This window comes from Dromiciops gliroides, chromosome 5 (assembly GCF_019393635.1).
Source record: "Dromiciops gliroides isolate mDroGli1 chromosome 5, mDroGli1.pri, whole genome shotgun sequence".
NCBI lineage: Eukaryota > Metazoa > Chordata > Mammalia > Microbiotheria > Microbiotheriidae > Dromiciops > Dromiciops gliroides.
Genome location: NC_057865.1, coordinates 157,395,577 through 157,408,366, shown reverse-complemented (window position 1 = coordinate 157,408,366; position 12,790 = coordinate 157,395,577). Strand labels below are relative to the sequence as shown.

Genomic DNA, 12,790 nt, shown 5'->3' with positions numbered 1-12,790 from the left:
TAGTTTACCTGTTAGATCTATGGAAAGGGAAAGAATTTATGACCAAACAAGAGATAGAAAATATTGTGAAATGCAAAACTGATCATTTTGATTACATTAAATTAAAATTTTTTGGCACAAATTAAACCATGGCAAGTAAGATTAGAAGGAAAGCAGAAAGCTGGGAAGCAAATTCTATAGTCAGTGTTTTGGAAAAAGGCCTCATTTCTCAAATATATGGAGAACTGAATCAAATGTATAACCAAACAAGTCGATCCCCAGTTGAGAAATGGTCAAAGGATAGGAACAGGCAGTTTTCAGATGAAGAAATTAAAGCTATCTATAGTTATATGAAAAAATGTTCTAAATAACTATTGATTAGAGATATGCAAATTAAAACAACTCTGAGACGCCAGGTCACATCTATCAAATTGGCTAATATAACAAAAAAGGAAAATGATAAATGTTAGAGAAGATGTGGAAAAAATTGGAATATTAATGCATTGTTGGTAACTGATGTAACCATTCTGGAAAACAAGTTGGAACTATTCCCAAAGGGCTATAAAACTGTGCATACCCTTTGACTCAGCAATACCACTACTATGTCCATATCACAAAGCGATCATAAAAAAGGAAAAGGAAAATATTTATAGCAGCTCTTTTTGTGATGACAAAGAATTGAAAGTTGAGTGGATGCCCATCAACTGGGGAAGGCCTGAATAAATTGTGGTATATCAATGTAATGGAATGCTATTGTACTATAAGAAATGTTGAGCAGGTGGATTTTGAAAAACCTGTAAAACTCTTATGAACTGATGCTGAGTGAAGTGAACAGAACCAGGAGAACATTATATACAGTAACAGCAATTTTGTGCAATGATCAACTGTGATTGCCTTAGCTTTTCTCAGCAATGCAATGGTCCGAGAGAATTACAAAAGAGTTATAATGGAAAACACTCTCACTTAATTTTTTTTTCTTTCTTGAGGTTTTCCCTTTTTGCTATTATTCTTCTTTTACAACCTGACTAATATGGAAATATGTTTAACATGATTGTACATATATAACCTAAAAAAGAATAAAGCAAATAAAAGGAACATTTTCATCATCTGGTCATTCTATCTCTGCTTCCCTTCGCTCCTCCTTGCCACCATCACATCTTCTCTGACTGCTACCTTTCACACTGCTTCATGTTTTCAAAGTGTTTCTGCTTGCTCTTTTTATAAATACATGAGTAGAGACCCTTGATGGTAGAAATGTGTGAAAATATAGGGTAACTCAAAAATCTTGATGCAGTTTTAGGATTTTAAAGTTTATTTGAAGCTAGGTTAATAAAAGGAAAAGGCTCAAAGCATCTTTCAGACTTTTTATGCCACCGTCTAATTTCATTCATATAGAACAAAACATTTTCTATAAAATTCTATTTCCTTCCTAATTCTATTAAAATTACCTTTTTATTTTTATTTATTTATTTTGCTGGGCAATGAGGGTTAAGTGACTTGACCAAGGTCACACAGCTAGTAAGTGTCAAGTGTCTGAGCTGAATTTGAACTCAGGTCCTCCTGAATCCAGGGCCCGTATTTTATCCACTGTGCCACATAGCTTCCCCCCCCCCACCATTCTATTCCAAAAATGTCTATTTTTTCTATCTTGGGGAAGATATTTTATAAGGAAATGAGCTTGTGTACATGAGTCTAAGTAGCTAGACCTTAACATTTATATTTATTTTTTAAACCTTATTTCAAAAATCCTTTTCTTTAAAATATTTTCAGAGAAAAATTTGAATTCTAGTGAGTCAATACCTTTTGTATCTCCTTCAGTAGAGAGATAATATTAGAAATGGAGGGGGGCAGATATAGACTGTCACGTTTTTGGTCAACTATTTGGAAATATTTACTATATTATTCGTTCATTTGTGAAAGTATGAATGCAATACAGTATACTGAGAATGGTTGCCTGAATGGAGGAAGAGAGTTCCTCCACCTATACTCCAACAAAAACTTTAAAAATGGCACCTGAGGGCAGCTAAGTGGTGTAGTGGATAAAGCACTGGCCCTGGATTCAGGAGTACCTGAGTCCTAATCTGGCCTCAGATGCTTGACACTTACTAGCTGTGTGACCCTGGGCAATTCATTTAACCCTCATTGCTGCACCAAAAAAAAAAAAAGAAAAGAAAAGAAAAAAGAAAGAAAAAATGGCACCTGAGTGAGTAATAAGTAAATAGTAATCAAGAAATCAAATGGGTCCATAAAATTACTTCTTCCCCAGGACTACACAAAATATCATCCACAATTCTCCTGGTAATAAGCAAAAAGGACAGCCAGTACCCTGCTTGAATAAACAAGAAGGTAGCCTGTCAGCCCACAAGACACTGGCTATATGTGTAGAATTTCATAGTTCATAGACTGAGACAGCAAAAGTGAAGGGTTAAAGTTAAATAGAAGATAACATGGTACTGTGGAAAGAGCACTCTCTCTGGAGTCAGAAAGACTGGGTTCAAATTCTGTCCACAGTACTACTTGGATGATGTTGGGAAACTCATTTAAACTACCATCACCTCAGTTCCTGTAAATGTGAATTGAGGGGCAGCTAGGTGGCCCTGGATTCAGGAGAACCTGAGTTCAAATCCAGTCTCAGACACTTGACACCTACTAGCTGTGTGACCCTGGGTAAGTCACTTAACCCCCATTGCCTCACAAAGAGAGAGAGAGAGAGAGAGAGAGAGAGAGAGAGAGAGGGAGAGAGAAGAAAACAAAATAAATGTGAATTGAGTGGATTTGATTAGGTTACCTCCAAGAGCCTTTCCAGGTCTAGATATATAAGCAATCAGGCTGGTTAAATTATCTACTGCTTTGTTGTTGTTTTTTGTTTTTGCAGGGCAATGAGAGTTAAGTGACTTGTCCAGGGTCACACAGCTAGTAAATGCCAGGTGTCTGAGGCTGGATTTGAACTCAGGTCCTCCTGAATTCAGGGCTGGTGCTTTCTCCATTGTGCCACCCAGCTGCCCCCTACTGCTTTGTTTTAACAAAATGTATAGTACCTTTGGGAGGAAAAATTGCCAATATCCTTTCCTTTTAACTTATTTATTTAAAAGGTATATTTAAAAAAAAAATTAAAATGTGATCATCTTTTCCCTTTCAGTTTCCAGATCCTATTATTTCCATGGAAATTTCTTCAAAAAGAGTAAGTATTTTTTCACTGTGGGTTAGTTACCATGAAATTATATATGACATAATTAATTGATATAAAATGTACGTGTGTGATAATACAGTCTATTTCCAAGGGGAAAAGTTATACTTTTATTATAAAAACATAGCATATAATTTAACTTTTATTAGATGTCTTTGTCTGACATACCCAGCAGAGCAATCTCTTCACTGGGAGTTCTCCAGATTGATGAAATTACAGGTACAGTACAAAAAAAAAAATAAAGGACAACAGAAGTCAGCTTACTGTCTACAATCATTACATTACCTCATACCCTTGAGATCTTTAAAAAGATATTTGTAATTTTCTTAGATCATAGTAAAATCCTGTCTAGACATAGAATGATAAAAGGATCATTTATTGCATTTTTATCCACTTCTCTGATTCTTAATAGTTTTGATTCCTCTATCTTTAAATCTATGGGACCATTTTATAACTTTGTGAAATGAAATGTTGCCATTCTTCATGCTTTGCTGAAGTAAGCACTAATGTCTCTTCCTACTCTGTTTAGAATTAGGAGGTGAATATCCATTTCAAATTAAAAGGTTTTATGAGGGGAGAGGGACTGCAGTATCATTAGTGGTTGGAAACTGTTCCAGTAGAAATCCGTGCTCAGTCAAGAATATTTAGACCTGGGTCTGTGTGTTGTAGGTTAGTGGAAACTGTTCATTTTTGTCACTGGAAGTTCTGCCCTTTGATTTCTACAGCAACAGTTGTACATTGGATCTGAATCTGCAGTGGCTCAAATCCGATTCCATCAGTGTGACATGTATGGGACAGCTTGTGCTGATTGCTGTCTAGCAAGAGACCCATACTGTGCCTGGGATGGTATATCTTGTTCCCGCTATTACCCAACAGGCACACATGCAAAAAGGTAAAAATGGCAACTTCTCAATGACATATTTTGATATATATATTATAATTATTGGTATGCAGAATTTTCCTTCCCCAGAGAAACGGTCACTAAAGGCTTGTCTTCTGAAGTGAAATGGTATGAAAATCAGCCAATTTAAGGGAAGATCAATGAAATCATCTTGAGCTATACAGATTATAAAAATAGACTTCATTGATTTTCTTTAATTTATCTTTCAACATGTTAACTTATGTCCAATTAAATATTGAAATTGAGATGTTGAGACCCTAAATAGACATGCTAAAATATTCATATATAAATATAAATATGTGTGTGGAGAGAAAGAGAGAGAGAGAGAGAGAGAGAGAGAGAGAGAGAGAGAGAGAGAGAGAGTCAGAGAGTCAGTAACTGGAGCCCTGGATTTGAAGTTATAGGATTTAGATTTTAATTCCCTTTCTGTCACTTACTGCTTGTGTGATTTGGGATATGTTGCATCTCTTCCTTAGGTTTCATTTTCCTTATATGTTAAAATTAAGGGGCTAGACTAAGTCTTGTAGTCCTAAAGGACTTCTATTGGCCTTTTAGCATATTAAATACAAAGGATATGAAAAAAATTGTATATATGTGGGCTTGTATATACATAAATGTGAATATGCATATACACGCATGATATGTGTATATGCACAGGTTGAAGATAAAGACATGTATGTATGTGTATGTATATATATGTATATATATATGTATATATATATATATGTATATATATATGTAGAGAGAGAGAGAGAGAGAGAGAGAGAGAGAGAGAGAGAGATGAATAAAGATCTAGGATATATATCCTAGATCTTTCATTTAATCTTTATTTGTATATGTATATGTATAATATCTAGATCTGTAGTTTCCTTGGTATGGTAAACACTTGATTATGAAACTCTCCACTGATGCCAATCCCTAATTTCTATATAGTCTTACAGATTTTCTTTATTTTTATGAAATTTCATGTTAAATGAAGCAGTGGATACCAGGTCTTCCTTATGCTAAAAGCATCCCTCTTATCTGCTATACTCTGTGGCTTTTCAGAAACTATTTAGCTTGGGGCAGCTAGGTGGTGCAGTGGATAAAACGCCAGCCCTAGGGGCAGCTAGGTGGCGCAGTGGATAGAGCACCGGCCCTGGAGTCAGGAGTACCTGAGTTCAAATCTGACCTCAGACACTTAACACTTACTAGCTGTGTGACCCTGGGCAAGTCACTTGACCCCAACTGCCTCACTAAAAAACAAAACAAAACAAAACAAAAAAAAAACGCCAGCCCTAGATTTAGGAGGACCTGAGTTCAAATCCAGCCTCAGACACTCACACTTACTGGCTGTGTGACCTTGGGCAAGTCACTTAACCCTCATTGCTCCACCAAAAAACCCTAAACTATTTAGTCCACTTTATTAATCATATTCTTATTTTCCCATTTCTGTAGAAAGCCATTATATTGTTTAAAATTTTACATAGAAAAAAAAAGATAACCAAGATGGGAGAAAAAAGGACATTTGTGTTAGAAGGGTATATATAATAAAAAAGATACAAGTGAAAAAAAGAGAGGTAGTATGGCATTACCTGGAGGCAGCTAGATGGCAGAGTGGATAGAACTCTGGGCCTGGAGTCAGGAAGCTCCGAATTTAAATTCAGCCTTGGACACTTACTAGCTATGTGACCCTGAGTAAGTCACACAACCCCTATTTGTCATAGTTCCTCATTTGTAAAGTGGTGACACACTGGAGAAGGAAATGGAAAAATACTCCCATCTCTGTCAAGAAAACTCCATGGACATGGAATTGGGTACACCTGAACAACAACAACAACAATGGCATTACATAGCCACTGCTAACCTCTTGAAGCCAGGAAGACTAGGTCTTCTTTCAGGTTTCTTTACAAACACTTAATAACTGTATGATAATATGAGAAGCACATCATTTCATTGCCTCCAGCAACTTTGTAGGACTTAACTACTAAATCATGAAAGAACTGGGATATGAATATACAATGGGAGAACTCCCTGTTGATGAAATCAGAACTTCCCTAAAGTAATAAAAATGTGAAAAGACAACTTACTTAAGATATGTTGCTACCATAAGGGTTAGAAGGAATGACTATTCATTGCTAACGTCAGAGTTGCATCCACATTAAAATCACTAAATGAGTTTTTAAAGTTTACATTATTGGAAGAACATGCTTTTACTATTCTAAAAAGCATATGGAAAGCAATAATAATAATTAATTTTATATAGATCCTTGTATACATATACATATAATTATATATGTATGTATATAGATTAATTCTGTATAAGTTCATGAACTCTCAGCACCCATCACTGTGTTTAAAAAAGAAGATAGTATTCATCTCCATTTCCATCCCTACCCCAACCTTTTTTCTTGCTATTCATCCCTGTCTTTTTCTAGCAGTAGATGCTGGAGAGCCTCAAACTAAGTCAGTCCTAATTGCATCCAGAAGAAATTAATTCTTTAATTTATGAGATGACATTTGGGAGTCAAGGAAATGAGTAAAATTTAAAAGCCTTTTAGATAAGATGTGATGTGAATGTTATGCACAAGAAGGATAGTAAATGATTTTTTAACGGGGGGAAATCCTTAAAGATTCCAGAAGGACATTTTATACTTGGGAGGAAAATCAAGATAAACTCTGTTGAGAACTCATGAAACCAATTTATGTATGACATCTCTCAAAGGTAGTGGTGTAGGCTTGGTGATGGCAGCAAACAGTTTGCCTGCCAATTTAATTATATGCATTACCTATCGACATATTCCAACTATTTCAAAATAAGATAGTTGTAGTTATGTGTTTGTAGAATACATATTAAACCACCCACTTCCTAAACTACTCATCACCTGAAACAGGCATTTTGTCAATGAGTAAAACAGACCAGATATGAACTTATGGGTATTCTGTATGTAAGGAGGCACATATGAGTGTATTTGGAGAAAATTGGTGTCAGGGAACTGAGTTTCCTATCATAAGCTCCAGTACTTAATAGATATGTATCTATAAGCAAACTATTGTCACACAGCTAATAAGTGCTAGAGGTTCAGATACGAGATACGAGATTAGATCTTTCTGATCCCAGGCCCAGCACTCTAGGTACTATACCATACTTCCTTTCTTATTGCTGAGTGAGTAATATTCTGAATGACTAAAAAAGTCCGACGTTGATTATTTAAACCTTCACAGAATAGCCTCATGCAGAAAGGTGCTGAAAAACAATTTAATCAAATGTGCTGTATCTGTGAAAGTTTTCAAAATTTACCTGGAAATCAATAGCACTAAATGACCTATACAGAAATTCCAGCTGAAACAGATGTATCCACTTTTTTTACCCTGCCTTGGATCAACTGCTGTTTGCCTTAGAAATCTATGCCTGGAAGGCATGAAAAGTGTTTAGATAAACATGAAATGGGGAAATGGCAAGCTACTACACACGAGGGATTCAGAGATTTAAAAGAAAAAAAAATAAATTCTAAAATAAATCCTGCATTTGCCCCATGTCCTCTGTGCCAGCTGCTTCTAATCTGTTTCATTTGAAAGTGAATATTTTAACTCCTAGGCAAATGCATGACCTATGTAATTAATGAAACGTGTGACTTAATTCAGTACACATGAAAGACAGAGCGAAATCCCTTCCCTCCCTCCACCCCCAACATCAGTGACTACAGTTCTGCATAGGTCATTGCCATTTTGGTAACAGAAGAAGAATCCCCAAGTGCCTTCAACAGGAATATATTTGAACTCAGGGGTTTTCCAAGGAGCCAAGGTATTCCTTTACTTAACTCCTGTAAAATTATGAGAACTTTTTTTAAAAATAGAAAATGAATCATTTTCTAAATAAAATGATCCAAAACAAGGTAAAGCAAAGGTATAAAGTGAGAGATAGTGGGTCATAGGTTTACTTTTACTAGTTTCTTCTTTTTACTTAATAGTTATTTTACTTTTTCATTGTCTACATTTCCTCTGTAGCCCTCTTCTCCCTCCTACCCAGAGAGTCATCCCATATAACAAAGTAGTTTTTTAAAAAAGAAAAAGAGGAAAAAGAGAAAATAAGCAAAACTTATGACTGCATTCAAACAGCAGATAGTATGTGTAACATTACATAATGATGGACTCCCTAACTGTAAATTCAGACTTTAAGGTCATAGATCAAGAGCCAGAAGGGACCTCAAAGGCCATTTGATCTCTCTCCCTTATTTTATAAGTGAAGAATCTGATGCTAAAAATGGTTCAATGACTTGTCCTTGGTCACAGAGGTAACAAGCATCAGACATGGAAAAGTAAACAAAGGTCCTCTAGTTCTAGGGCTAGACAGTGCTTTATTCACTCTAGAATATTACTCCCTTCCAGTAAGTGGTCTAAATAAATTATCACTGCTTTATTGTAGCACTGTAGTATGTAATATATACTTATATGTGTAGTATATATATACATATATGTAGCACATATTGAGTATATTCATGTAGTATGCCTATGAGAAATGTTGATAATTATTTGCTTTGATGGGTTAGGTTGAATAACTGATTAGTTTAAGGAAATAGTGTTTGGAATATGGTCTGTCATGGGGAAAAAAATACAGAAAAGGACTCAGAAAAAGAAACAAAGAAGCTAGTGAAGATTTGCTTAGAGAAAGTTAAGTGGGTAGGATGAGGAATATGAGGGAATGTGAGAAGTGAAGGGATGTGGGTGAAAGTCTTACTCATTAACTAGAACTGTTTTAGTTCCATAAAGTAGTAATGGGGATCTGTCAAGTGGCTTCAAATTTTGTGAGCCATCACCTACCCCTAGAGGGGTGTTTGTGGATAAGTTCCAACACATGAAGGGAAAATTGTTTGCTTTTATAACAGATCATTTTTACTAAAGACCTGGCTAGAAGCAGAAATTGAAAACTGGCTATTAAAATAAATAGTTTTCTGTTCTCAGAGTGAAAATGACCCAACAGGGGAAAAATTAATATACAACAAAAAGCACTACATTCTTTCAAAATATAGCAAGCTCTCCCCCTTCTCTTGCTTTTATATTTTATCTATCCTTACTTCTCTTTGATAATGTTTCTAAATGGGAAAATGTTTAAAATTTAGATAACCCCCAATATCAAAGCTAATTTTATCAGACGTATAGTCCATCAAATGTGTTATACTCAAAACCTTTTCTGCTTGGTAGAACCTCCAAGAACTTATGTGCCAGAATTCCTACTGAATTTATTGCAAAGTCAGTCCTTTTGTGATAAGTGCCCCTAGAAGGCAGTTGAGATGTGAGGCCAAGTAACACTCTTATGTAAACATAATCACGAATAGCCATCTAGCCTAGCTTCACATAGGCACATTCATACATCTATTGAATGAAATAAGATTTGAACCCATCCTTAAAGAATAATTTGTTAGATTTGCTCTATTCTCATGATTTCCCAACTATGTTATGCAGTTTTCATTCAATTCAGTAACATTTTTGTCTATCTACTATATTCAAAGAAATCCCTGTGTGGAATGCATAAATAAACAAGAATGTGGTCCTTGCCCTCAGGGCACTCACATTTAAAAGGAGACATAAATATGTACCCTAATATTTCAAAAGGAACACAGTTTTCAGACACATTATAGTAGCTCACCACTATTTAACTTTAAGATTTTAAATTTATAGTATCCTTCAATTAAACCAGTTTCTTTTAATGACTATCTTCCTGCATTTTCCTTTGTTGAAAGATTTGCACTCACTTTACAGTAGCAAATTTTAATTCTTTGTGTGCTACAATATTGAGACTCCTAAGCATACAATATCTCGAGAAAAATAATCTGAACCTCCAATTCTCTAATGGATCTGTTGACCAAATTTGAGCACTCTCTTTAATGATACAGATTGCAACCCACCCATGCCTGCCAATCTCATGTGACCTTTGTTCACATATTCCCATAAGGAATCACCAGAAAAATATTGTTACAATTATGGGCCTTTCTTTCAGGGAGATGCCTATGTTTATTAAAAACAACTCATTCATTTCTCATCATTTACCAAAGGGAACTCAGAGTTCTGTCTTCCTCCCTTTCAATTCTGGGTCTAGCTGAGAAATTCTTCCATAGTGTGTCTAAAATCTATTTGGATGGGCAATATTAAATTATAAGAGGTTAAACACCACAAATATTAATGTTGTTTATAAATGTGAGGTTTATTATAATTATTGTTTGGACAATAGATAATCTTCATCCATTTGGTACTTTAAATTTAAACTATACTCTTTTAAAGAATTTAAAGTTAAGTCTAACCAGAAGAGCAATAGAAAAGTGGATGTGAATAGGCTAAAACACATTATTAATGAAAAATTGTATAGTAAATAATAATAGAATTAAAGAGGACCAAAAAAGGAGATGGATTTGTTATTTAGAAAGAGGAAGAAATAATCAATATACAATCTGCATGCTCCATTGAGATTCATTCTTTGTGACTATATGTAATAGAAGGTCCCCAGCACATTGTAGAGGATTTGTAATAGAACATGGAGAAGAAAGAATAAGGAACATTGCTATATGCACTGATGGAGGGAGATCCTATATAATTGAGATCAAAGATCCACCAGAGTATGAAAATCTCTCCCCCTTTTGCATTTTTATTCTACTCTATATCACTATGAAAATATATAATAGTTTAATATAAATGATAATGATTTGCTAAGAGGTATTATGTTTTAGAAAGGTATGACATTCTTGGTCCAGAACTTTGAGTCCATCACTTCCAAAAGAGAAACTCTTTCCAAAAATACAGAAGATAAGCACATTTGTAAATTTTCTCAGGGAGTTGCCCATGGCACTGAGATTTTGTTTCTTACTCATTACCGTATAGTTAATTTGTCAGGGGTAAATCTTAATCCCATCTCACTGACTCCAAGGACAGCCCCCCTATCTACTACATCATTTTTTTTTAAATTAATAAAGTATTTTATTTTTTTTCCCGTTACATGTAAAGATAGTTCTCAACTTTTGTTTATACAAGCTTTCCAATTTCAGATTTTTCTCCCTCCCTCCCCTCCCTCCCCCCTCCCGTAGAGAGCAGGTAATCTGATATAGGTTTATATATATATATATATATACACATAATAACATTAATCATATTTCTGCATTAGTCATGTTATAAGACTATCTACTACATCATACTGCCTATCATGTCAGAAGGGTATTTGTGAAAGAAAATAATGGTTAATACTTTTTTAAAAATTACCTTCCAATATAACTTTCATATTATCATAGTGAATAATCTATGTCTGTGATGAAATCTGAAAACAAGCCATTCTAAACAAAGGTATATAATTAATTCTTAACTACTAAATATGATAAAAAATAAGTTATATTAATATTCACTAACCTTATTTATGCTGATTTATCTTGATAAGAGAACAAAATGTTCAGATAAAAATACATTTTTTATAAAATGTATTATATTTAGGAACTCTATGAATGTTTTAATTTAAAATAAATATGATTTGTCCATTCCTACCATCCCAACCCACACATATTTATTATTGCTCTATATGTTAATTTCAAACCAAAAGTCCTTTCAATATCTGTTTGCATAATACTGTTTTGACAAAGTGTAAGGCAGTTCTTTTTTTTTTTTTTTTTTACAATTTTTGCTTTGGGATTCAGATTTAACCTGATGGGGCTGTTTAAAACATGTTTTTTCTATGGTTCTTAGTCCCCAAGGAATATAATTATTCACTTTAGTAACATTTGACAGAAGTAAAGAAAACAACATAATTCAGATTTTCTCCTTGTTTAGTATGACTGATCAATTTTTCAGGAGCAAATTTCTCCATGAACCTGTAGTGTAGGTAATTGTTGTTGTTGGTTTTTTTTTGTTTTTGTTTTTTTTGTTTTTTAATTCTGGAAACTTAAAAACTGTATATCTTCTAAGCACTGCATTCTTTGCCCCTAGACGTTTCCGAAGACAAGATATTCGGCATGGAAATGCAGCTCAGCAATGTTTTGGACAGCAGTTTGTTGGTAATCTGAACATAATAAATTGATACCAGTTGCTTTGAGCATATTTTACAGATAACTGAGTGAAAAACATTAAATATACAATATGATGGACCACAAAGAGCAGGTCTCTTTGCAGTTGACCTTCACAAGAGTAATGTTTACTGAAATATTATGTTTCTTTGAGGGGTGAAGAGGGACATTAAACAGAAATTATTTTTAAATGATTTTTTTTATTAGTAAGCATTAAAAACTCAGAACAGGGCTCTCTAGATACTTCAAACCAATATATCACCCTGCCCTTAATGTAAACGTCTTGTTGGATACCTCCAAAACTATCTATATCTGACATGTTTATAACACATTAAAATCTGCAAAGCATTTTACATGTACTATGTCATCAGTTTCTTATAACAGTGTAGGTATTATTAACTTCATTTTTTTATAGCTGAGGAAATCAAGGCTTGTAGAAGTGGTGACTTGTCTAGAGTCAGACAAGAAGTGTCAGAAACAGTATTCTAAACCATACCTCCTTACTCTAAAAAGAATAATCTTTCCACTATACCACATTATCACTGTATATAGAAAGTTCCCCATTCTGCCTTCTTTTCTACTTGTTAAGAACTGACTTGTTCCATGACCCCTCATTTCTCTACTATGACAACTTGTGTTAATATGTAGAATGTGGCCTACCAATACTCTCAGACCAATTCTAGCACTAGGAATGCAGTACCTAAA

The 12,790-nt window shown here is 34.4% G+C and overlaps 1 protein-coding gene across 1 annotated transcript in view; it reads left to right on the top strand.

The window, feature by feature from the left end:
- SEMA3E (semaphorin 3E) overlaps positions 1-12,790 on the top strand; it is a 360,049-nt gene that overhangs the window by 319,506 nt on the left and 27,753 nt on the right. Inside the window, exons 13-15 of the mRNA XM_043968536.1 lie at positions 3,119-3,160; positions 3,892-4,058; positions 12,009-12,076. Coding sequence (XP_043824471.1) covers positions 3,119-3,160; positions 3,892-4,058; positions 12,009-12,076 — 277 coding nt within the window. The remainder of the gene's footprint in view (positions 1-3,118; positions 3,161-3,891; positions 4,059-12,008; positions 12,077-12,790) is intronic.